The sequence below is a fragment of the Lissotriton vulgaris genome, chromosome 4_1 (assembly GCF_964263255.1).
Source record: "Lissotriton vulgaris chromosome 4_1, aLisVul1.2, whole genome shotgun sequence".
In the NCBI taxonomy this organism is placed as follows: domain Eukaryota; kingdom Metazoa; phylum Chordata; class Amphibia; order Caudata; family Salamandridae; genus Lissotriton; species Lissotriton vulgaris.
Window position 1 is genome coordinate 1,759,154,424 of NC_141691.1, and position 24,016 is coordinate 1,759,178,439.

The 24,016-nt window shown below is 41.9% G+C and overlaps 1 protein-coding gene across 2 annotated transcripts in view; it reads left to right on the forward strand.

The window, feature by feature from the left end:
- Positions 1-24,016, forward strand: part of GRHL2 (grainyhead like transcription factor 2) — a 452,715-nt gene that overhangs the window by 349,972 nt on the left and 78,727 nt on the right. For both annotated transcript variants that reach the window (XM_086966065.1, XM_086966066.1), the window contains exon 9: positions 4,073-4,231. In XM_086966065.1, coding sequence (XP_086822191.1) covers positions 4,073-4,231 — 159 coding nt within the window. The remainder of the gene's footprint in view (positions 1-4,072; positions 4,232-24,016) is intronic.

Here is a 24,016-nt window from a genome sequence, read left to right on the forward strand (position 1 = left end):
CTGCTTTTTGTATATTGGTTCATCTGACTAGCTTGATTACCAGAAAATCTGACTAGCTTGATTCTTCTTGATTCTTATCCATTTTACAGTTTGGTGTTCAAAGCTGATTAATCTTGAAACTGGTAATTAGTTTCTTCCAGCTTGTTTTGTGGTGCTTCTTGTTTGAAGATGCCCTCTGATGACTGCTTGATGATGGAAGTGCTTGTCAGGTGGAGCTAATATGAGAAGTCGTGTTTTTTGCAAGTCGGTGTTAGATTTGCGCTTTAGGAAGGGCTAGACTTTGAGCATTTACCTGAATGAAGTGTTGTCATTGATGGCTTTCTTTGAAGTGGGGAATGGCAAATTGAAGTTTGGATGAGGATGTTCAAGGAAGAATAGGTTAGATTCTCATATATATTTTTCAGTGACCCTGGACACAACGGCCCTTTCACAAAGGTAAATTTACATGTGTAAAATTACCAATAGTAAATGTATTCTTACACTTTTGAGTAACTTTGCTAATTTGGGTTACTTACAAAATCCAAATATAAAGTTACTTAAAAGTGTAGATATTTCCATGTCTCCACTCCCTGAAACAGGGGGTTGGGCCAAATGTGGAAGGGTGGAGTGTGCAGTTGCTTGCCAAAAGGGAAAGTAGTAAGTGCAGCACCACACATTCCCAAACATTGATACTGCAACACTCTCCCATAGAAAATAATAGAGGTAGGGATTTAAAATAAAACCTTATGTTAAATCAAATTACTTTATAGCTACGAATATAAATAAATTTAAGTTAATGTAACAAAAGTATTCAGAATAAACATTTTATTATATTTTAACCTGTTTTAATAATCTGTTACAATGTATTAAAATATAAATAAGTTACTTTCAATTAATTCTGTACATTACTTTCAATATTAATAATATAATAAAAATATGTTGGTACTTTAGGTGGGATTTTGTCACACTAATCATTTCACATTGTTTGCCACTCTCGAATGCATGAATTAGACACTATTATGACTCACAATCTGTAGGTAGCTGTCCTGTGTGTTGTGTATAGTGCTGCTATGTAAGATTATAGCTTTATCAACATTACTATCTACAAGCCAATATCTACATCAGTGGCATTTGTATACTCCTGACAGATATTCTGTTGGATACTAATTCTGCTGCCCCTATGTGCTAAAAACAGAACTAATCAAAGTTAATGGCTGTAATCCATGTGTATGCACTTCTTCACTTTCTACAATAGAGCTGACTCCCCTGGTTTGGTCCTCAGCTGTTCAGCCCATGTATATGCGCTGCCCAATGTTTTGTTGCTACCTTCCTCTTATCTAGTTACCCTCCTATCTTGCTAAATTAACTCTCTACATGAAACCTTTCTTGATTGGGCACCATTAAGGTGACTGCATTGCTCGAAACACAAAGCAGCCATCATGACTTCATTTGAATTCAACTTCTATGTTGGAATTGTGGTGGTAATGTACTAAAAAAATAATAAGTGTATCAAAAAAATGTATTCTGGAGAATTGATTTGATTTGTATTGATAGTTATGGTTCATGAGTTGTCAATATCTCCCTGCAATAAATACAAACTATTTGTGCAATCTGTATACAATTAATTTCTACTGCAAATTCTTTCAAACAATAGTCTATGTTTGTATTCTGTCTTCTAAAAATGAAGGCTGCAGTCTGTTCCTATCATCCCTGCGTTGCACACTTCATTGCACATGCACGTTTAATGAATCACGTCATTGATGCCTAAGTGCTTGTCTCGATTATACTTTTGTTGTGCCAACACATCTATTGCATTCTCTCTATTCAAATATGAACATTGATGCAACACATTCCACCTAGGGAGTCAGGAGTTCTTCTTTGCTTGCATTGTTCTAGTTTGATATTTTCTCAGCTGGAGGCTTTCATTTATAGACCTAGGTACATTGTGTCAACACTTCCTTTAATGTATTACTGCACAGTGGCCTTCCCGACAAAATTACCTTATTCTTAGTTGACAAGAAGAATGTACATGTCTCCTTCAGAATATAATGGTTTTCAAGTCTCACCTACAGACAACTTTAGCTGTCCTTGTATTACCAATAATTAAGAAATGTTTATAAGATGTAGTACACATAGATTGGGCTTTGGGTCAGCCTCCTTTAGCCATTGGCTTTCATATAATTGTCAAGGACTGTTATTGGTTGAATGGGCTGTGTATCAAGTTCATGGCATTTTGTGAAATGCTACTCTGATCAATTAGGATTTGGTGATAGGGCTACGAGGGTGCCAATGGTGTATTTTTCTTCCTACAAAGGCTGATTGGACGTTGAATAGGAAACTAGCATCATGGTGCCTGACGCATTTACTGTTCAATTTCCACTCAGCCACAGTGTCTTGTAAGAGCGTGCCTGGTGGGTCCCATTAATCCTTCATACTACACCCACAACTGTTGTGTTTTTTCTTTCTTTCTTCTGCAACCGTTGGTGGCACTGTAGGACTCGGGCACAGAGTGGTCTCAGGGTAAGTAAGAATTTCTTGTCGGACAGCGATGCTGTATGCACCATACGCTTTTCAGTGTTTTTCGAAATAATAAGTATGTTCTCTGCTGGACATTAAAAATTGCAACATTTGAAGATGTATGTTATTCTCTAGTGACTTCTGGTGTGGAGCAGTGCAGTTGTAGTCCTTCTTCCATGTTGCATTAGTGTGAGAGCTGTATTACACAGTAATTTGCAGGACAGCACTGGATTTGATTCTTTGACTTTGTACACGATTGTGAATGCAAGATCCGAAGCACACATCTTCCTGTAAACCAAGATGTTTAAGCATTCAGCCTAAGAAGCATACTCCATGGCTTGGCATTGGTTTTGTTTTCTTAAGATTGGAAATCAGTATAGTGTTATTCATTAAAGTATAGTTCAATGAGTAATTTCATAATGTTGCATTTTTTATTTGATATAGTAAAATATACTACTGCACAGTATTTTGTAGTTGTCATGAAGCTGATGCCTGATGGAGAATGTTTGGCTGCGACTGGGTCCAGGGCCCCAAGTTTTCACAGTCTTAGCCTGGCAGAGGTGAGGGCGACCACTTATAGCAGCCATGTTGCTGATGGCACTAGGTTGCAGCTAAGCAGAAGTTCCTCACAGAAAAGGTCTCGAATGGAGGAAAAATCCTAAAGGCAAAAAAAATCTAGAGGACACAGAAGTCCTGGAATGGAACGCTGCCCATTGCTGACCAGGACTCAATGCTGGAGATACCGCTGGAGAAGAAGAGATCCTTCTAGAAGAATTCTAAGAGGGATCTAGGAGATGATTGGAGGAGCAGGATAATCCAGAATGAAAAAGAGTAGGAAGAGAACTGGCAAAACCCCTGACGAGAACTGCCATTCAATCAGTAGTGCTGGAAGAAGACAACAGGTCTGCACTTATCATTGCGACAGAAGGAATTAATCACCTCCTTCCTTATATAGGCCAATGGAACTGGAAATACTTAAGAGTCCATATTTGCTTGGGAAAAGTTATAAACTTCAATACTGTGATGGCCATCTTGAATTTAAAAAAATCAAAAAATGAAAATATTATTCCTCGGAAATCCTCACTTGGGTTTCTGGGAGAGAGAAGGGACTGGGAGTATAGAGGGGCCGATAGCATCTCCTGATAGAGACCCCTCAGAAAGAAGAAAAGTAGCATAGGGAACAACATTGGAGGGCCTTCCTCCTGTAGGTAAGTTTAGATTTAGAGCACAGCAGCCTATCAGCAAACTCACAGACCACCCAGCTCTGCAGGAGACATGTGTTCTACTCAACTGAGATAGCCTTGGGTGCTGACAACGGGCAAGACCCTGGCACCAGTGAAACAGCAATACCTTAATAGTTCTCCTATACCATCCGAGTAAAGGGTTTCTACATATTTTCCCTTTATTACACCTATCTTTTGCTTATTTATAGTAGGACCACTCCATTGAACTACAGTGGCACTCTCATCTGTTTTGTTGGCATGCAAATGCAAACGTATACTTTCAGCGAACTAAATTATTTAGAATAGCTACATCTGTAATTTCTATTTTAGAAACCATTTCCCTTGTTTTGCAGATTTTCATCACAGTGAACTGCCTGAGCACGGATTTCTCCTCTCAGAAAGGGGTGAAGGGGCTGCCTCTGATGATACAGATTGACACCTACAGCTACAATAATCGCAGCAACAAACCAATCCACAGAGCTTACTGCCAAATCAAGGTGTTCTGCGACAAGGTGAGAGTTCTGCAAAATATTGCAGTGGTGACTGATCATGCTGGACAAATTTGTTCACAATTTGAATGCATAAATCTTGAAGGCATCTTGTTGCTCACTTGTTGAAGTCAGAATTTATACAATTTGCTCATGACTGCTTTGAGGTTAAGTCACATTTCTTCTCCCTGCCAAATTCATTAAAGTTAACAAGCTCCACCTAATATTTTCTTTTATGCATATGATTTACATTTGCAATTCTTCTTTCCCGTGGAGAGTTCCTATCCATAGCTCCTTGGTACAGTTCAGACCTCCGAGGTATTTGTATGTATATGATGGCCCATTCATTTCTCCCAATTGCCCCCTGATTACAAGGGGGCTGGTAAATTCCAATCCCTGTAAGAGGACCCCCATTTATGCATGGTATGGGAATCCCAGTACTCGGGTACACACTGCACTCCAACAAATTTTCCATTGGTAAATTCCACAAAGTCAAACCTGCCAAAATGTACTGAAGATAATGTTCAGTAAATTCTTCTACATGTAAACTTTAGTGCAGAAAGCCCCAGCTCTTCATGTAATTTCTCATTCATTTTAGAGAGGTAAACTTGAATTTGGAAGCGTTTGCCAAATCCAAAAAAGAGTGGCCCACCACAGAGTCTGCATTACCAAGTGTAATAAACAGTACACACTTTATCACTCCACTTGTAATTCTGTCCATCCTGAAAGTGACACTAATCATAAATTCTAGCATGTAATTCAGGAGAGGGCCAAACCCTAGACAGTTGAACAGTCACAGCCAGGAAATCAATAAAGACAATCATCATCACCCAACTATTATGGCCATACATTATTCTGTGGGATGGAAATCAGAGTTCTATCCCAGCATGCTTAGTGATGACAAGCAGCATGTTAAGGAGTTGTTAAAACTCGATATTTGTGTAACAGTGAATATATGTGCTGTGTGGGTCAGACGCCAGGAAAGCTGTTGCTCCTGGTTTCTTTGTGGCAGTACCTAAAATAGTCCAAGAAGTGACATGTTAGAAAAGGGGAGCCCTGTGCATGAGTCTCAGGATTCTTCTGTAAGGCAATCTAAATTTGTAAGCACAAGATGCCACGAAGGGATGGCGGCATCATTGTGATGAATGTCTGTTAGCACTAACTGTCTTGCCCTGGACTTTAATTAGCTCTTCTTGACAAGATCAGACAGTTTTTTAGGTCGAGCCTAGCGTTGCTGCACATGCGCAGCTCGCTGTGCGAGGCAGGCAGTATTCAGTATAGCGTGGAAGCTTCATGGAAGCTTTGTGGAAGCTCTGCCCACTCTAAGCCCATCTTTTTCATTGGCTTAGGTCCTAAATGCTGCCTTCTGATTGGTTTTAGGCTTGTTAGTCCCTCCTTATGACGAGCATGTCATCATTTGTATCCTTCCATGGCTACTGGCTCCTTTACTTTCAACACTATTTTCTTCCCTGACTCCCCCCTCCCCTCCCCCAGTCCGTGACTTCTCGGCCCCCCCTCTCACCTCCCCCACTCCTGTTCGTGCCTTCCCGCCCGCCCGCACTCCCCTTTCCAATGCAATTGGTCTTGTGTAAATGCGAGTCCTATTGCATTGCAAATGCTTGTTTTTTAGAGTAAGTAAGTAAGAGACTTTATTTCGGTTTAGATTCAAACCATAAAAGTACCTATACAATATGGACCATTTAAAACACAGTAGTTATAAAACGTGAGCAATAAAGTGAAAAGGTGAAAAGTACAGAAAGTTCCATACATGAAGAATTCATTTAGAAAGATAATTAAATCAACAAAGGTACCATCATTGGTCCAGACAATTTCTCAGCTTGACAGTCAATTTTAAAAATTCAGTAACTTGGAGAATACTGTCACTGTGCAAAAGTTGCAAATACATTTGTGCTGGTCTGATATGATTAAAATTGAGTTTCTTTAAAAGATCTACCAGATAGCGTTTGCGTGGGTATTCATAAAATTTACATAAAAATATAAAATGCAGCAAATCCTGTGGAGACTTTCCGTCGCAGCCACAGAGAGCAGTAGGTTTGTTAAAAACATCATTTTTTGGTCTAAACATCCGACGATGACAGAGATTTAATCTAAACCTTGTTAGCAGGAGCTTCTCATGAGAAGTCAACGAGCCCATCAAATAAGGCTCCATCATATCACATGTTTTTAGCATAGCAAATTTTCCTACACTGGGTTTCAGGAGCTCCTCTCCTTCTCTTTTGAGCTTTCTGTCCATAAGGAAGGCATGCTTAACTACCTCCAGATCACCCTTTACAGTCCCACTCGGGTTCTCAAACAAGTCCAAACGACCGAGCCTTGAGAAGTTTGATTTCAGATATTTTAACCAGGGGGTGCCCATTGCCTTATCCTGAGACCGGTAATCTCTCACATTCAAATGAGTCAGTGGTATGTCCTGATTCAGCCACAGTTTTAACCAGCAAGTCAACGGGCGTAAAGAAAAAATATCACATAAATATTGCGACCCTAACTCTTCATGTACTACAAAGTTGGATGTACCTGCTGGGACACACAGGAGACGTTTCATGAAAGAGTTTTCAGCAATCTGTAGTTGTTCACCCGCCACATAGCCCCATATTTCACTACCGTAAACGGCGGTTGCCACTGATTTTGCATTGTAAAGTTTCAGCATTGCATTAGTAGGTTTTTTCCCCAGTTTTGACGCAAAGTTAAAAATAGTAGCATTCACCCTTGACAATTCCCTTTTCTTTTTGTCAAGATGTGGACCCCAATTGAGTTTGGTATCAAAAAGGACCCCAAGATACAAGAATGATTTCGAAATGGGGATTGCTACATCATCTATTTTAAATAAGAAGTTCCTTCTAGGTTGTTGGCCAACTTGCATAACGAAAGATTTAGAATTGTTGACCAGGAGGTCTCTGTTCGTCATGAATGTTTTAAAAGCATTTAGTAAAGCTTGAAGACCTCTCTCGGTTCTAGAAATTAAAACCGCATCATCTGCATATAAAAGAACTGGAATACCCCGCCTGCCGACTCTGGGACAGTCAGCCTTTACATTCTGCAATACGCTATCTAGCTCGTTAATATAAAAATTAAAAAGAAAGGGGGCGAGAATACATCTTGACGCACACCCTTTCTGATGTTAAAATTACCAGTTACACACAGATCTTGAGAGTACCTCACATTAGCACTAGTATTGCTATGTAGATCAATGAGGAAAGTGACAATCCCACTGTCAACACCCTTATCCCTCATGGACTGCCACAGCTTTCCCCTGTTAACACAGTCGAAAGCTGATGACAGATCCATGAAGGCGAGGTGGACAGTACCCTTTTGGGCAACAGTGTACTTGCTTAATATTAAAAAGAGGTTAAGGCACTGTGTAATAGTAGAGCGTCCACTGCAGAAACCATACTGAGAAATGGACATAATACTATTTCCCAACGCCCAGTCAGAAAGTCTCTGCAGTAGGATTCTTCCCACTATTTTAACCATGGAGTCGATTAATTAAATAGGTCTATAACAAAGAGGGCTACCCTTATCCCCCTTCTTGAAAACTGGGACAATCGTGGAAACCCCCCATGATTGTGGGCAGCCAATTTTATCAGCTGAGTTAAAGACCGATTCTAATATGGGTGCCCAAAAACTGGGTTCAGACTTATATAAATCTGGAGGAATTCCATCAGGACCGGGAGCTTTCCCGACTGTAAGTCCCAGTATGCCCTCAATAACCTCTCCTCTATGAAACCTGATAGTATCATTGCTATTACAAGGAGGAAGATTAAGATTATCATTTGTCGTGCAACAGTACAATTGCATGAAGTGTGTTTCCCATTCCTCCTTTGTTATGCAGCATTCCAGACCATCCCCCGGGTCCTGGACCAAAAAAGGTCTCTTTACTACCGCCCAGAATCTAGTGCTACACTTCAGGATAGAGGGGTCAAGAATCTCATTCCATGCCTCTTCTCTTAAAAATTCCTTGCGTCTATTGATAACGGATTTAGTGATGAACGGATTTGGTGAAGTAGTGTGGCTCACTGGTTAGAGGCGGCAGACCCGAGAGCAGAGGACGGCCCGGGACCAGGGTTCGATTCCCGGTGCGGCAGGTTTCTGGACCAGGGTCAGCGGACTCGATAATTCTCTCGCCTCGGTGCCCACTCTGATCAGCGATCACACTCGGCAACTCTGGGCATTAGCTTGCCTCATCTTCACTAACGGCCCCACCAGACCGCCGGGGATGCCTGGTCTCACCCTGGAGATACCCATTTAGGGACCATCTCTCAGGGAAAGCCAGGAAGGGTTTCGCAGCGGTCGAAGCGCCTTGGGACCCTACGGGTAAGTAGTGCGCTATATAAATGCCAATACAATACATTTATATTCTTTCCTGCACTGTTGAATATTCTCCTTTAATCTAGGATTTGCTGCCAGGGTTATCCTTAGATTACGTGACGCCCTAGAGCAGTCATGATTAAACCATCTTGGTCCCCCAGTCTCTGTATGCTTTGCTGGAGCGAACATCAACTGAGACACCTTGTCCGATAGGTTTTGAAAAGCACTGAGGACCTGGCATGGGTCTGACCCTTCTTGAGTACATTTAGCAATTTCCTCAGTATAATTGTCCTTGATGTCTTTGTACAACAAGTCTGGTGTAATCATAGACCATTTAAGGCGCCGTCTACCATCAGTTGTGCTCAACCTGCCTGTGATACAATTTTTAGAAGTTTTCTGTTTGTTTAATAAATGTATTGGTTCTTTCACTGGCTGCTGTGAGAAATAAAGCAGGGAAGATGACCATAATGTGAAGCTTACTGTCTTGTCATAAAATTCAGGTTTTCGTTAGTATTTCTACTATTACTTTCGTATAGAAGCTTGAAGAGGAAATCCTCTGTCCACAGGGACAACTGGATATATTATGTCTATGCACTCTATGGCACTCATTCAGAAAGTGATGGTAAACTTGGGCACAAAAGCTTATTCATGTTTGGTGTTTGTTAAATTCTATTGGTCAAATTAACCTAAACTGGAAAATGAGTCATACCCAACACAACAGGTTTTAATGTCTATTTGCCCATGTTACTACCACATTTTTCTTTGTTTTTGCTTATCTTGTATTACCCCAAAATGCAAAAACAAAGAAATGTCTCCCTGCTCTGTTTGAAGATAATCTACATTTGGACAGTCTCTTGTGCCTGCCACTTTCTCAAATTTCAGATCATTTCTGGTTTTCTGAAACCAGTCTTTTCTATTGATCTCAAATTTGAAGGAGAGCTCTGCACTACCAGCTGGGAGGGTGTGTGAAGCCAGGCCCAGGACTTTGCCACTGATCCTGAGGATGCTGAACAACTAAAGGACCTTAGAAACTGACAAAGATGCTATGACCACCTGAAAGACACAGACAAGAGTGCCATGCAAATAAAGAACAGCCCTTGAACTGGGGTCATGGGTGCAGCTGAGACTACAACCCTTGTAGAGGACTGATTCCGAGAAGAGCTAGTACTGACCAGCACTGAAGAGCAATAGGTGAGTCCAAGAAGCGGCTGTTTCGTAAGAGTTTCCTCACTTGTGTCTTTCATCAGAAAGATTTTCAGCTCACCCCCTAGCTGAGGTGGGCCAGTGATGTTGGTTGTACTGAGCGTGCAGCTCTATCACACTTTCCCCTGCTGACAAAAGTGCCCACTAATACCTCCTGCTGCCATTGCAGCTATCATTATCAAGACAGGAAAGAACAAATGGTGCTCGACTTTAGACCAGCCTTGTGCTGCCTTCTAAAGGGTGCATTTCATCAAGCTGGATTTGGGACAGTTTTAAACATTGTTGTATGGTATTTGGTTCCTGGATTAGCATGGTAAAAAGATCATTGTGTTACCCTAAACCTGAATCAGGGTACCTGCATAGAGTCACCAGTGTTTATATCTCCAAAACCATAAATTATCGACAATGATCGTCAATTTCTGAGATAGCGGTCCATGGCGCTTCTGTAATACATTTGAGTACCAAACATTGGTGCTATCATGTCTCACAGCGCCTACAATAGCTAGTTTGTGACTCCTATCTGACATCCTTGAAGAATGTTTGGTGCCATCAACAACTGGATGTTAACCAGATCAAGTTTATCAAACATTCTCCCTTGCAGCAGCCTGCAGCAACTTTTTGTTAAACAGAATAACCCCTCTTCGGATGGAGACCCATTTTCACTTTGAGTGATGGGTCGTTTGGCGTTGTCGTACAGGCCCACCACAGAAATGATAACACCTCATGAACATTTTGTTACACTTCATTGGCCAAGCATGTGACCTAGAGGAAATGCAGAGAGATGCATGTGTTGTAATTGTCATGCTTGAACCTTGAATAATTGATGGGGGCTTCCTTTTGGAAAAGATTGGAAAGACTTTTGAATTCCCAGCCACAGAATATTGCTCATAGATTCTAAGGTTAACTATTTACAACCTCTAGGTGTGCAAGCACTAAAAACTCTTTGTGAGTTGTATGAAATGCTGGACTGGTTAGCTGCAACTCAAGGCTGCCTGCAGGGTGTTAGGTTTAGCCATGTCAGAAGCAACTACGAATGAGAGGTGCTACTTCTAAGCTGCAGAGCACGCGAGCCCCCAACTCTTGGCACCTGCACTGTGTGTCCATGCTCATCACATGTCCTAACATGTCCATGCACCGTAGAGCACTGGGGTTGTGAATACAGTAGAGGTGTTGTCAGAAGGATGCAGCTGCACACTACCTATGTACTAGCAACGGGCCAACACGGTATCTTGGGCTGCGGCGACATGGATGGCTCTCCACTTCTAAACTGAACACACCATCAACTCATGAAGGAGCCACTTTCGGCATGGAGGGGATTACCACCTATGATGCCAGGCCGTCGGTTTTGACTACTAGAGACGAATTACAGGTGAGCAGAGGATCGAGGACATGGCAGTGAGAGGGTGCTTAGCATGAAGGTGCACTGTTGAACTGGCATGACTTTGGACCTTTACCTCCTCTGGTTTTGTGAAGCCTATATATTTGACGAGTATGTACAACACTATATCCACACCATTCTTCACATCGCCCTAGTATGTAAATATCTTATACAGGCCAGCATTGCCCAATTAGTATGTTTCAGTATATTGAAACTGCGTGGCTGGCTGTTTTCCTTTACATACTGGCGCTTTGTGAAAGTTGGCCTAGTTATACTTCTTTACATAGTGGGGCATTGTGTAAACTACCAGGCTATGTAGATACTGTCCTAGTTATGATACTGCTGCACATTCTAGTGACACCAGCTATAGCTAGGGTCTTAATGAAGTGTGTCATTGAGGTTACTGTCCCGACTATGGTTCTTTGCATTCTGACATTGAAGAAGTGCCCTGGGAATGGTACTTAACGTATCAGAGAACTGAGAAAACCGACCTGGCTATTGAGGGTTAAAAACTGTGGAATTGTGGAAGTTGCCTGATATTTATTTCGTTTATATACATTACATGTTAATGTGCTTTAGAAACTGGTGTATTTTGTAAATTAAAATGTCATGGGTGTGGTGCTTTATTCAAAAAAACCTAGCAAGAATTATTCATTGTGGACTATTTTTAACCTGATTAATGAATCTAAAACAGAGGCCATACATCCTTACAACCTAAGAAACCTGAGCCACTCTGAGCAGCAGTCTGACACAGTGAACTGCTGCCTAGCACGATGACGTTTCTCCTGGGATCATGCACAATTCTCACCACTGACAGTTGCGCCTAATGAGACTTAAATATGGTCAACTTGACTAGCACCATAATAAAAACGTAGAACCCTTACAATGTATCAAATACGTTAGTATGTGAGCATCACGCATATGAATATCTGAGTTACCATGGCATATAATGGCAGGGTCATTGTGTATAACAACTAACATCTGTCTTAGACCCAATCTCTTATGCTACCATTATTTTGCTTGACCTTTCGACGGTGTTTGACACAGTGGATCACAATACGCTTTTGAGCTGCCGGGCTGAACCCAGGTTCGAGGCGCCTACTGTAGTGTGCCTCTCATCCTCCCTTGAAGGACAGACCCACATGGTGGGTGCTCCAGCCCCCAGCTCATCGCCCCTGCCTACTTCCAGGTCTCACCGGGCTCCTCTCTCTCACTGATGCTATTTACTAACTGAGGTCACTCCCGAGACGCTTTGGCTGTCTTGTGATTTTATATGCTAATTGTACACAGCTGATTGCGCTCCTTGACCTTCTTGTTCCAGTGCCAAGCTGACCACTTGCGTGTCGGTAGTCCACCGATGGATGGCGTCTGTTATAAGGGAGAAATGTGTGGAATTTAGCCTCTTGTCTATTAGAGCTTGTAATGGTATTGGGGAAATTCATGTGATTAAGTTTTACCATGTCAAATGTATCTAAATAGTCATTTTGTTTTGCAATGTAGACATATTATTCTTAACTGTTATCTATTTATTAATTAATTTGTATCTGGGTGGTTGAATATTGCTGCTTGATGAATTACTCAATTTCCAGCTTTTAGCATGAAGATACATTTTCGAATTCTTGTGTACAATACAAATTGTGGGTTATTTTGCAAGGGCTATTACAGGTCTTTTAAAAATGCTGATTTTATTAATTTCTTTTTAAAGATTGATTACCTTGTATGTGTATACTTTTATGATCTTTTTTTATTATTTAGATCAAATAAAGTTGATTGGATTGGATTGGATTGGATGGCGTTTAACTTCTTGATCCTTAATGCCCACAAAACTGATATTTTGTTAGGTGGTAACACCATCGAGCAAAGGCAAAACTCTCTCTGGCCCACATCTACGGGAAATCCACCTTCTTCTGCAACCAAAGTCAAATAACTAGGAGTCATGCTAGAGTAGAGGACACCTCTCTTTCCAAGCCCAGATTATAGCTGGGTCATCTGCATACTTTTAGTACCTAATTCTCTAAAGAAAAATCTCCCATTTCTGCCTCGCCATCACCATGTAAATGTGTCTTCGGCTTGCGTTCCGTCTAGGATCGACAATTGTAACATTCCATACCTAGGCCTGTCAGAATCCTCTCTGACTCAACTCCAGATTCAAAACGTGGTTTTCTGCCTAGTAAGCACCTTAAAGAAGTCCTCCGATCTCATAACACTTACAAGAATCGATGGCCACTGATTGGCACTCTGTAAAAAAAAAAAAGAAATCTGCAAAACTCTTTGTCTTATGCACAGAGTTTTCTATTGTGCAAAAAAGTTACCTACCTGAAAGTACCTCACTTCTTGTAACTCTGGGAAATGTGCGCTCAATTTCTTAGCTTCTGTTTTCAGTCCTCTGTGTCAAGCGCTCCCTAATAGGTGGTCGCTCTTTCTCCTTCTTCGGACCCAGCTCTAGTCGGACAGTTTCTTGTTAAAGGCCCTCGCCTTGGGCTCAGGCCTTTAACGCTGGGGCAGGCCTTTGACGGCCGGTAGAGCCTGCTAGGTCGAGCTCTAAGGCTATATTAGAACATTGGAATGCTGAGAGCTCCATTGAAAACAGTGGAGCAGCAGAGGCCTATATGAACTGGTATAGGCCCACTGCTCTCAACATTTCAATGTCCAAATGCACAGCCTTGGCCTTTCTCTTTCCCCTGCCTCTTGAAAATATATTATTAAGCACAGGAAAGTGAAAGGTAGGGGCCGTGCAGGAGGACACGTGCAGCCTTCACCCTTCCTTTCCTCCCTCCGGAGCTAAGCTCCAAGAGGCCTTTGTTTTTCTAACTAGGCCATTCTGCCCTCTAGGGGACGGAATATTCAAATAGCTTTATAGCCACTATACCTGGGCTATAATGGCCATTAAAGGTCTGCTTCCTTGTTAAAGAGTGGGCTTTTAATGGCCGGTCTAGCCCGCTACGGTGGGCTATAAAGCAGTAGTAGAGATATTACAGAGCCTTATGGAACTCCCTTGCTTACTTGTTTCAAGAAGGACTTTGAAGTGGAACATGATGATGCTTTGATAGTGATCTTGTAGGAAGGAGAGATCAAGTTGAACACCCTATTCAGAATCCTCATTATGGAGAGCCTATTCCAAGAACAGCTGGTGGCCAAAAGTAATGAATGTAACAGATAGAGAGAATTGAATTGCCTTCACCAACTCCACTTTCATTTTATCAAGCACCTCTCAGACCATAGACTTATCCATCCCAGCTTGAAACACATTTTGACATATGTCCAGGGTGTTGGAAATCTCTGTTATTTTCTGCAACGGTCAGGAAAGAGGTGTTTCCAAGAACTGGGCATGAAATGGCACAAGATATTTTGAATGATAAATAGGATTCAAGATACTTTTTTTAGTGACGGCTTAACAATGGCTGTCTTGCTGAAATCATTCTAGTAAGAGGGGAAGATGTTGAGAAAGCCGGGTGAATAACCTCAGCAGGGACAAAGATGGACAGAGGGGCTGAAGTGAAAGATGTTCAAAGAGTGATTCATTATTTATGATTTTGGCTTCATCTTGAAAGAGGTTGAATACTTTTGTGCACGGTTCAAGTGCATCAATAATAGCAAACAGTGCATTAGGAAAGCTTGGAGCCAAAAAGATGCAATGATATAGCCATTTTAGGGGTGTGACGGCCTGCACCGAGCCTTTCAGTTACTGATTAAATGTCAGTTTATTGCTCCCTCTATAGATGCGCCTCCAATCTCACTCGAAGATTCTGGTCTGTGCCTTTTCTGTTTGCACCTTTCGGTACATCACTTCCAAGAGGGGTTTTTCAGAGCTCCAGCCCTGGTAATTGGTGCCATGACGTCAACAAATTCCTCCAGCATGGGTATACATGAGGTCATAAAAGTTGCATAGTTACCTAAGAAGATATCATGTTTCAGCTTTGAAGATATTTGTGAATGAATAAGAAAAAGTCACTTAGATACAATATGCAATATGCATGTTTGAGAGAACAGAGGGCCTAACCTCACTGCTTAATTTGAGCCATTGGTTTCCGGTGCTCAGCACCAGCACTTAATCATCAATACTAGCGCTTTTCATGAGCACAGTTACAACACAATTATTTTTGCCTAGAATCACAGGATGTTGAACCAAAGTCAAGACTCGAATGTGGCTCTCCAGCTCTGAAGTTGGCAGCTCTGGCCATTTTGCCACATCCTCCTCCAACTTTCATGGTTAGTAGTTGTTTCTGTTTTAGGTGGCATTAACAGGAGAAATTGACTTGTGCAAGCTGCCTCCTGACAACAGCCCTGGCACTTATTATTTTAAAAAGTAACCTCTGCCTAACCGGAAAACAAAAGAATGTTAAGTAGTGGTAAGCACATTTAGTGGGTGCCTTGAAGAAGACCAATCCCCATGAAGAAAATAGGGTGTAAAATATGTCTGCCAGCATGAGGGGAAGCTTTTATTTGTTGGATCAGCTTAAAACCTTGTAGCCACTCAGAAAGAATTTGGAGGCATACCAGATCCAGTCTGTCACTCAAGGAATTAAGATGACTCCAGGTTTTTAATTGGTTAGAAGAGGTTGGTTGACCAAGGGGATGACAAATGATAATTAACAGAATAGATTAGAGCCTTTTGTTAAACTGGCTGTCAAGATATTGCTATTAACTATTTGTCTATGCAAACAAGTGACTAAGGTCTGCTTTCCAAATATTAGCAACACTTTGTCCTCTTTATAACAGAGCACCTGGATAGATAATTATTTTAGTTTGAGGCACCAACTTGTCAAAAATAGGGCCAAGTAATAAGGTGATTATGCCAATTTTGAATCATGCATTGATTACTGTCAACTAAAACCGTTTAGGAACCCCACTAGTTGTGACCCCACAGCCACATTCCATTAATAATCTCAGGCATCAATATATTGGCCAAGTTCTGCCCAACTAACCAAGCAAAGTTGTTCCTCTGCTTGTGCACTAATAAGTTGGCTTTGTTGGTGATATTTTGGGCATGGATGCCCACAGTTTTGATCTGTCCTTTCAAACTGTGAAACTATTTGACAGGGTAGACTGGAGCTACCCTTAAGGAAAATGCACGTTTTCTACTTAGGCATAAACTTAATATAAACGGACAACAACCTGATCACTAGTCCACTGCCAAATTGAACTGTTGTGGTATCAGTTGGTGCCTTTTGTCAAAAGAAGAGGACCTGCCAAGAGCTGCACGCTTTCCCCACGTCATTTCTTGTTATCCTTGGACACTCTCTTGATTGCATTGCAATCCAGTATAAAAGTTAAAATATTACACATTGTGCAAGCGGAGATCTAGATGAAGCTCTGTGCAGACACTTTAATGGTATCTGTTACTAAATCCCTTTTCTCTGTTAAGCAGCTGATAATGAAGGAAAATACCCAATTAGGGTCACCCAGGTCACTTACGACCACCTCATAGCCTTCCAAACAGGTGAAGAGTCTGTCAGATAGTAGAGAATACAAACAATCATTTATTGGTAAAATACACTGCCGCAGAATCCAATCTGACCAGCTCCCAGGGATAGCGGTTAAGGAGACTGGCTCCCCAACACTCGGTAACACATAATTATTCTTCCAACAATCCCCAACCACGCCACCAGTGGAAAGTTACCAGCATGAGCTGTGCATGAACAAAGAAGGCACAGAAGGATAGGCTACCACCTGCTAGATGGGTACACACTATCACTATCCCAAGGTTGCCTTGCTAGGGCTTGGCTCCTCCTAACGTGGGAGCAGGGCTACAGACAAGGATAGGCATGCAGGGGCAGAATGGGCCATTCATTAGTAAGTCGAAATCCAACCTTGAACACAAAAGAAAAAAATAGCTGAACACAGTCTTCTGCTGAAGCAAGCAATACAGATAATTGGAGCTGAATGCAGTCACAGTGTAACATGGCCTACGAACTACAAAATGGAGCGGCAAACACTAACTTAAGCCTGTTTTATAAGGAAAAACTCAGTGGGGTACATTAGGTGTGGCGGATGCTACTAACATAGCCTTATAAATGCTAACTTAACATAATGCAAAACAGGCCTACGAGAGTACATTCATTTTTTAATTCCAACAATAAGCGTTATCAATGACTTATGTGTGAAGGGCTCCTCTTAACACGTGTTACTGTGAAAGGCTTAAAGACATAATAACTGACACCCAAGAAGTACTGTAGCAGTAGATCGAATTAGGATACCACATTGGGAACGTCAAAATAAATCCCGCAAGACAGGAGGACACTCCTAATCTGGTGAGGGGTCTGATCATGGCTTTGGCGGTGTGGCAGTGGGGCGGACCTAGCGCAGCATCGCCATAGTCGTAATCAGGCCCTAAGCGTGCTGGGGGACTCGTTATGACTTAACCTGCACTTTAAGTGAAATAAACAGGCGCTGAAAGCAGAAGGCATACCATATTTTAAGACGTCCACAGGACGATGGTAATCAATAGCCAAAACAAAGTTATGACTGCCCCTGGATGACCATGACATTTTACAGGCTGGCTCACTGTAGGCTGTTGCCTTTTGGCTCTGCAAATCTGTTGAGTGCAATCTGTAGCAAATTCTTAGAAGCTGCCTGAACATCAGAGTTTTTGTTGAGGGAATATACTTCACAGCGAAGACACTCACAATCGAAAGTAAGCATGGCATTCTATAGGACTGTGCTGTATCTTAGAAAATACCTTAACGCCTCTGCCGACTCTTTGTAGCAGGCATATTACCTTCCTACAGGGTTATTAGTCATAAGTGGGTTCGACCAAAGGTCCGTATTGGAGCATTAGTTCAAAGCAGCAGCCGTGTGGTGTTGCCACATTACTGAAAACAGCATGATTAAAGTCATGATGCAGTGCCTAAGGACTCCTACAAGATGTAACATGAGATGTAGCCTAAAGGCTTGAAAGTCCTGGCACCGTTCCTACACAGGATCCGTTCCTGCACAATTATCCAGTGTAACTGATTTACCCCAGATGCATCAAGCATCCATTTTGCGATTCCTTATTAGTGAAAAATAAGGATTCACTAATAAGGAACAGCAAAATGCCATGCATGAAGAACTCGCTTAAAAAATAGCGATTTCTTAAAGTTCCTTAATTGCGACTCGCAAATTGCGATTCGCAATTAAGGAATACCTCCCCATTCATTCCTTTGGGCCTAGAGGCCCATTGGAATGAATGGGAAGACAATCTCAATTTGCGATTCTCAATTAGAGAATCGAAAATTGAGATTGCAATTTCAAGGGTGCTAGGGTGTCAAAAGGACACCCTGTTGCACCCCTGAAATCAGCATATGGGTACATTTTGCACACACACTGAGGGCATGTCTGTGTGTAAATTGGAACTTTGAAAAATGCACTTTAGTGTATTTTTCAAAGTTTTTCCAAATTACCATGAAATTCAACTTCATGGTAATTTGCGCCCCCTATTAGCGAAATTGCCAATTTTTTAACTTTAATGCATTGCATTTAAGGAATCTCAATTTGAGATTCCTTAAATGCAATAGCAATGTAAGTAATCGCAATTTTGCGATTTCTTAAATTGCAATTTTTGCATTTGGGACGATGCATCCTAAATGCTAAAATACTGGTCGCAAAGGGCCAGATTCTGAGAATCTGCCCCTTTGCGAGCGGATTTTAGCTTGATGCATCTGGGCCTTAGCTACCTATGAACAGTGATTTCTAGAGAAAAACGAGTTAGACTATTTGTTTCACTCAATAAAACTTCTGCTTCTGAGATCTGTCTTTGGAGATCTCTGTAGGTGGTATAGAATCTGCAAACCCTAAAGAGGTACCCATACCGATGAAAGGCTCTTTTTCCTAACATTGAGCACATGTCGTCAGAGGTCCTTGCAAGATCTGCCATACTCAGTTTACGTAAAATGCACTACTTACTTATGCTGTCTTTTCTAGATTCCTCATCTGCATAATTTTAAGATAGTTGCATTCAGCCATTTGAGTCAGCCAGCTTCGAGTATGGGTACAGACGTGAGACACATCTTTTGTTACACATGATATTCATACACCAATATTGTTGGGTGTCATACCACAAGACAGGATGTTATTTTATTAATATTTTAATGTGTTGGGTTATTTATTAGCCTATATTTTAAACAATAACTATAGAACAAACCTTATTGTTTTTTGTCTTGCGCAAACAATTAGCTTTGGTTATTGTAAATGGCTAGGCCTGGGTTTTGTGCTCCCTAACTGGTTGTGTAGTCTTATGGTAGGAGCCAATGCTTGACTACGACCGCAGATCTAGTGCTGGTACTGTGGACAAAACAATCCATCTCATTCATTCATTCATTCATATTTAATATCGTGCTGCCCCCAACTCACTGAATCGCTTGAGACCAGTGGCTGCAGAGCTACTGACCTCTGTGCTTGTATGGTGCGTTTAGCCCCCTGGCTCCAGTTTCACGCATTTCCTATGTTTCTTGAAGTGATATGTTTTCGGTGAGATGGCGGCCTATTTGTCTTGGTATTGGTTTTGTAATTGACTGCACAGTTCCTGTGCTCTCTGATTCTATCGCACAATAGCTGCTCCGCGCCGAAACTGCTGCTGTTGATCGAAATCCCCTTTCTGGCAGGTCGGGTTCCAGGGATGCGTGCTTTCACTACACACAGCGAGACTGCGGAGCGGTTCTTTGTCATTTGTTTGCGCTGGGCCTTGCCAGTTGGTCCGCTGATTCACATCTGCACGATTTAAAGAATAGAAAGAAAGGCTATTGTTCTTCCGGTTTTATCACAGCGGAGCCCCCGCCATTAACGTCAACTGACTGAGGGTTTAATTAAAAAGGAAGTCCCATTAGTAGCGGCTCACCCCTTGGAGAGGCTCACTGTAATTACAAGAGCGAGTAAATTATGTGCATGGCAGCGAAGTCACGGGCTTGCAGGGCGCGTTCAATGTTGCGGCTCGCGCGCCCCGGGCGCAGTTTTCTTTGTCAATATGCGGAGCGGCGCCATGTTATCCACACCGGATCGAAGTGGAGGACTACGTCATCATAGGGTCTACAGAACCAACACGAATTGCACGTCAAAATCAAAACATATCCAGAGTTCTCGCCCACCTTACAAAGAAGAGCATTGTTTCCTGTCCCCATGGGGTGGATCATAATTGTCGCAGTGTGCATTGGCAAACAGGAGTGGGTTTCCGATGCTGGAGTGCACATGGTATAGTGCGACCAGAATTTTAAAGCAAAAAAACGGGACATTTCAACAAAAATAGAAGGACCATAATTTTACGTCAAGCGAGCGTGCAGAATGACAGCGCAAATTACAAAACCGGCAGTAAGAACATAAATAAGATGCAATTTTTAAACCCAGTAGCTTGCCTGTGAATTAAATTGCTTTCTTGAAACAACTGCTAACCATCCCCGCTTTGTAAAACATAAAAAAACACCTCCCCCCGTTTTTAGTTGACCCTCTCCAAAAACCAGGACATGAGCTACATTCCTCGAAATCTGCCCGGTCAGCTGGTGAAAAACAGGGACCGTTCTGGCAAATCCGGGACGCTTGGTCACCCTAACATGGTGACAATGTGTGGTGCCTCACATGCAGTGTCCCATACGTCAAAACCATATTGAGCAAATTCAGCTCGGCCCAGAAGTGCATACAAATTTCCCACATTAAACATGGGCTGGCTATCAGTGGTGCACCAGGGGTGAGGGCTCACTGAACACCAATGATGGCAGTCTTTTGATATCCAACTGGATTTGGGGGGGCTCAAGACCCTTGCTTGCCTAAGGGTCTATGGGACACTTGCTACACCACTGCCAGTAAGCTTGCACACAGGTATTATGTGCCAACTCATTTATGTGTGGGGATTTCACAAGAGGCTGCCTGTTGCAATCCAAAAAAGAGCAACTGGGGATCCCTCACGAAGGATAAGGCTCAACCTGACCTTCTCGAACCATCCTAAATATGCACAACCCAAAAGTCCATGTGTGAGAAGAAACATCTGCACCTGCCCTGGTTGTCTCCACAAATATTCAGGACATAGGGTAGATGGGCTAGATTCGTCAGTGTGTTTTTAAGCCCACCCAACCAGCCTCCTGAGACTAGGCAGCTCCTACAAACACAATATCTTTGACCGGCCACATGATCCTTATTCAGCTAAAATCTATAATCATTCGGAGGAACTTGTAAAGTTCCCAAAAATATAAGTCTGCAGAAGTTAAATCATTCTTGAAGAAACTCAACCTGCATCTGCTGCAATGGGGGAATGTTCTCCCCATCTCCATTTAGGCCATTTCCAAAAAAACCTTTGAAGAGTGTTGTCTGACTACAAACTGCAGCATTACAGTGAAACAGGTTCTATCCAGGACTCTTTTGGGGTGAAGGAGGAATTAGATCTGAGAGGGTATGCACGGAGTCCTTATCACTGTTGATGATATTACGATGGAGGTGGATGGCAGCTGTGTCAGTGTGACTGATCCTTTTGCATTTCTCAGCTGTGTTTGATGCTGATGACCACCTACTCTTACTATAACCCCTTGGTGACACAGGTGTAAAGGTCCTTGTATGTAAAAGGGGCCTCATTTCTTGAAAATCATTAATAGAGCTTTGTATATTCACCTTTTTAATAGTACCTACATCATCTCAGTTGGGAGTCGCTCACCACTTGGCTGTCTCCCAACTCCTCTTCTACTACTCTCCTAGGCTCAACTTTGAAATGATTTCTATTAAGGCCGTCCCAAAAACAGGCATGTTGTGGCTTCAGAAGATCCAAATACTGCAGCTAGATTGCTACTCAGGCTCAAATAATCTAACGCTATCTCATCTAAAGTGTCACAGTGATGCAGCCCCTTGCTTCAATCTCTCAGTATTGTCCATGAAGCTGTCAATTACTTGGGGCCTCTTTACCTCAAAATCAAGTTGAGAAAAGTAATACTGGACTCTGACATTTTGCTAGTCTCAATAACCCGCCTACTCCACTGAAGGAATTATGTTGATTGTCAGGTCATAGCTCATGTTGATGCTTCCTGAGGGTGAACGAGCACTCTACAAATGCCAGTACTGTGACCCAGCATTACACAGAATACCAGAGCGTAGCACAGCAAGACATAACATAACATAACATGACTTGACAATGCATGACATAACACCTGATTAGTGGCTGCCTTGGAGTGCACAGAACTAGAGCCAGAACTTCTAACAATCACAGATGTTCTGTTGGACTAGTAATTTATTGTGCTCCTTAAGGTAAATGGAGAAAGCCCATTGGCTCCATCTTCTGAAGTTCAGCTTTTTAACTCTACTGTCTGTTCATCCAGTGGAGACTTGGTTGGGCGTTTTTCTTTCGTAATAAACAAATATATATCAAAGTAGCACTTACAACGAGGTCGGGGAGTTTAGTGCATTGCTGTTGCCAAGGGTTAGAGGAGTGATCTAGAAATGAGTAAAGTCTGCCCGTTAAAGAGCTCACAGTGACCTATGACTTTGTAGGAAAGGCGTCAATGTGCATCTAATGCTTGTTAGGCAGCCATGGTGGGCAGCGCATGTGACACAGATTAGCAAGAACAGGCTGTACAAATGTTTTCAATTTCTCTCTGTTGCATTTTCAAATGCCTGTTTTAGGGGCTAATTTAAAGCATTATGGTCAAGGCATATCTGCTAGGAATTGCAGATTTACCATTACTCAGTGTCGGTGTTAGAACCGTGGTTTAGAGTTTTGAAAATAATGGCTATCTTGCCAGTGGAATCTTATTTAGTTCCGCAGCTCGATCCACCAAGGTGCATATGTGACTTCGCTAGGAACGGTGGCAGATCTAGACCTCCTAATCTGCCACCATGTCTTCGAGATGTTACCTCTCGGAAACATAACCATATTGATGTATGGAAGAGAAATTCCCCTCTACAACGTTTGTAATGCATGTATGGTTCGCCGTGCACTCAATGAAATAAATGTTTAGAACCTGAAAATAATGTTTTCCAAATGTATGTTCTTTTGAACTATACCGGGATGGGGGGTGGGTAAAAGGACCGGGCGGGGTGTGTACATGAATGGGGTGGGGTGGGGAGGATGGCTTCAATCTCTGCCTTGGGAGCAGACTGTTAATTTCTGATTTCTGATTTGAAGAAACAGTTTGACTGTATAAGGTAGGGTATTCCCTTTACATTTGTGAATGCTTGCTCTTAAATCTGAAGATTGTTGTTGGGATTATAGATGAACCAGCATCACATATCCACCATTCACTCACATCTACTACATGCTTTAAGAATACTACTAAAGCATTAGAGTTTAGGAAAGGTGTTATTAAAAGTTATACTTGAAGGTGTAATATACGTCTACGACGGTGTGAACCCTAAATATCGAAGACAGAATATCATGGGATGGAAAGATCGAGGACAAAGAATCAAAACCGAGATACTGAAAGTTAAGTATAGATTTTCTATGTTTAAACTCCACATATGTGTACCGTGGCGAAATATATATCTTCAGGATGCACAGATATGGAGTTAGGAATAGAAAATCTATACTTTCTCTATATGCACTTACAGTTAGATATTTTGGTCCTCGATATTTTGTCCACAATATACTTATATCAGAATAATTCTATGCTCGATATTCAGTAGTAAAATCTTCTTCGATAGATATGGCACTTGTCATAATCTTCCGCCTCCTATCTTCAATTTATATAGTGTATATCCCACTCCAGTGCCGAGGAGAGCTTAGGTCATTTTCTCTTTTCATGTGAAGCCTATGTGAATCCAAGGAGGAAATAGGCTCTCGCCGGTATGCAAAAACTTGGGGACACGCAAAAGTTCCGTGGCTCTAAGAATCCTATGTACAACACATCAGGACTCGATAGTCATGGGTGTCGCCAAATACATGGGCTGGGCTTGGGCGATAAGACGACGGTCCTTAGGGGATTGCAGGTAATCAGGGACTCCTTTTAATAAATTAA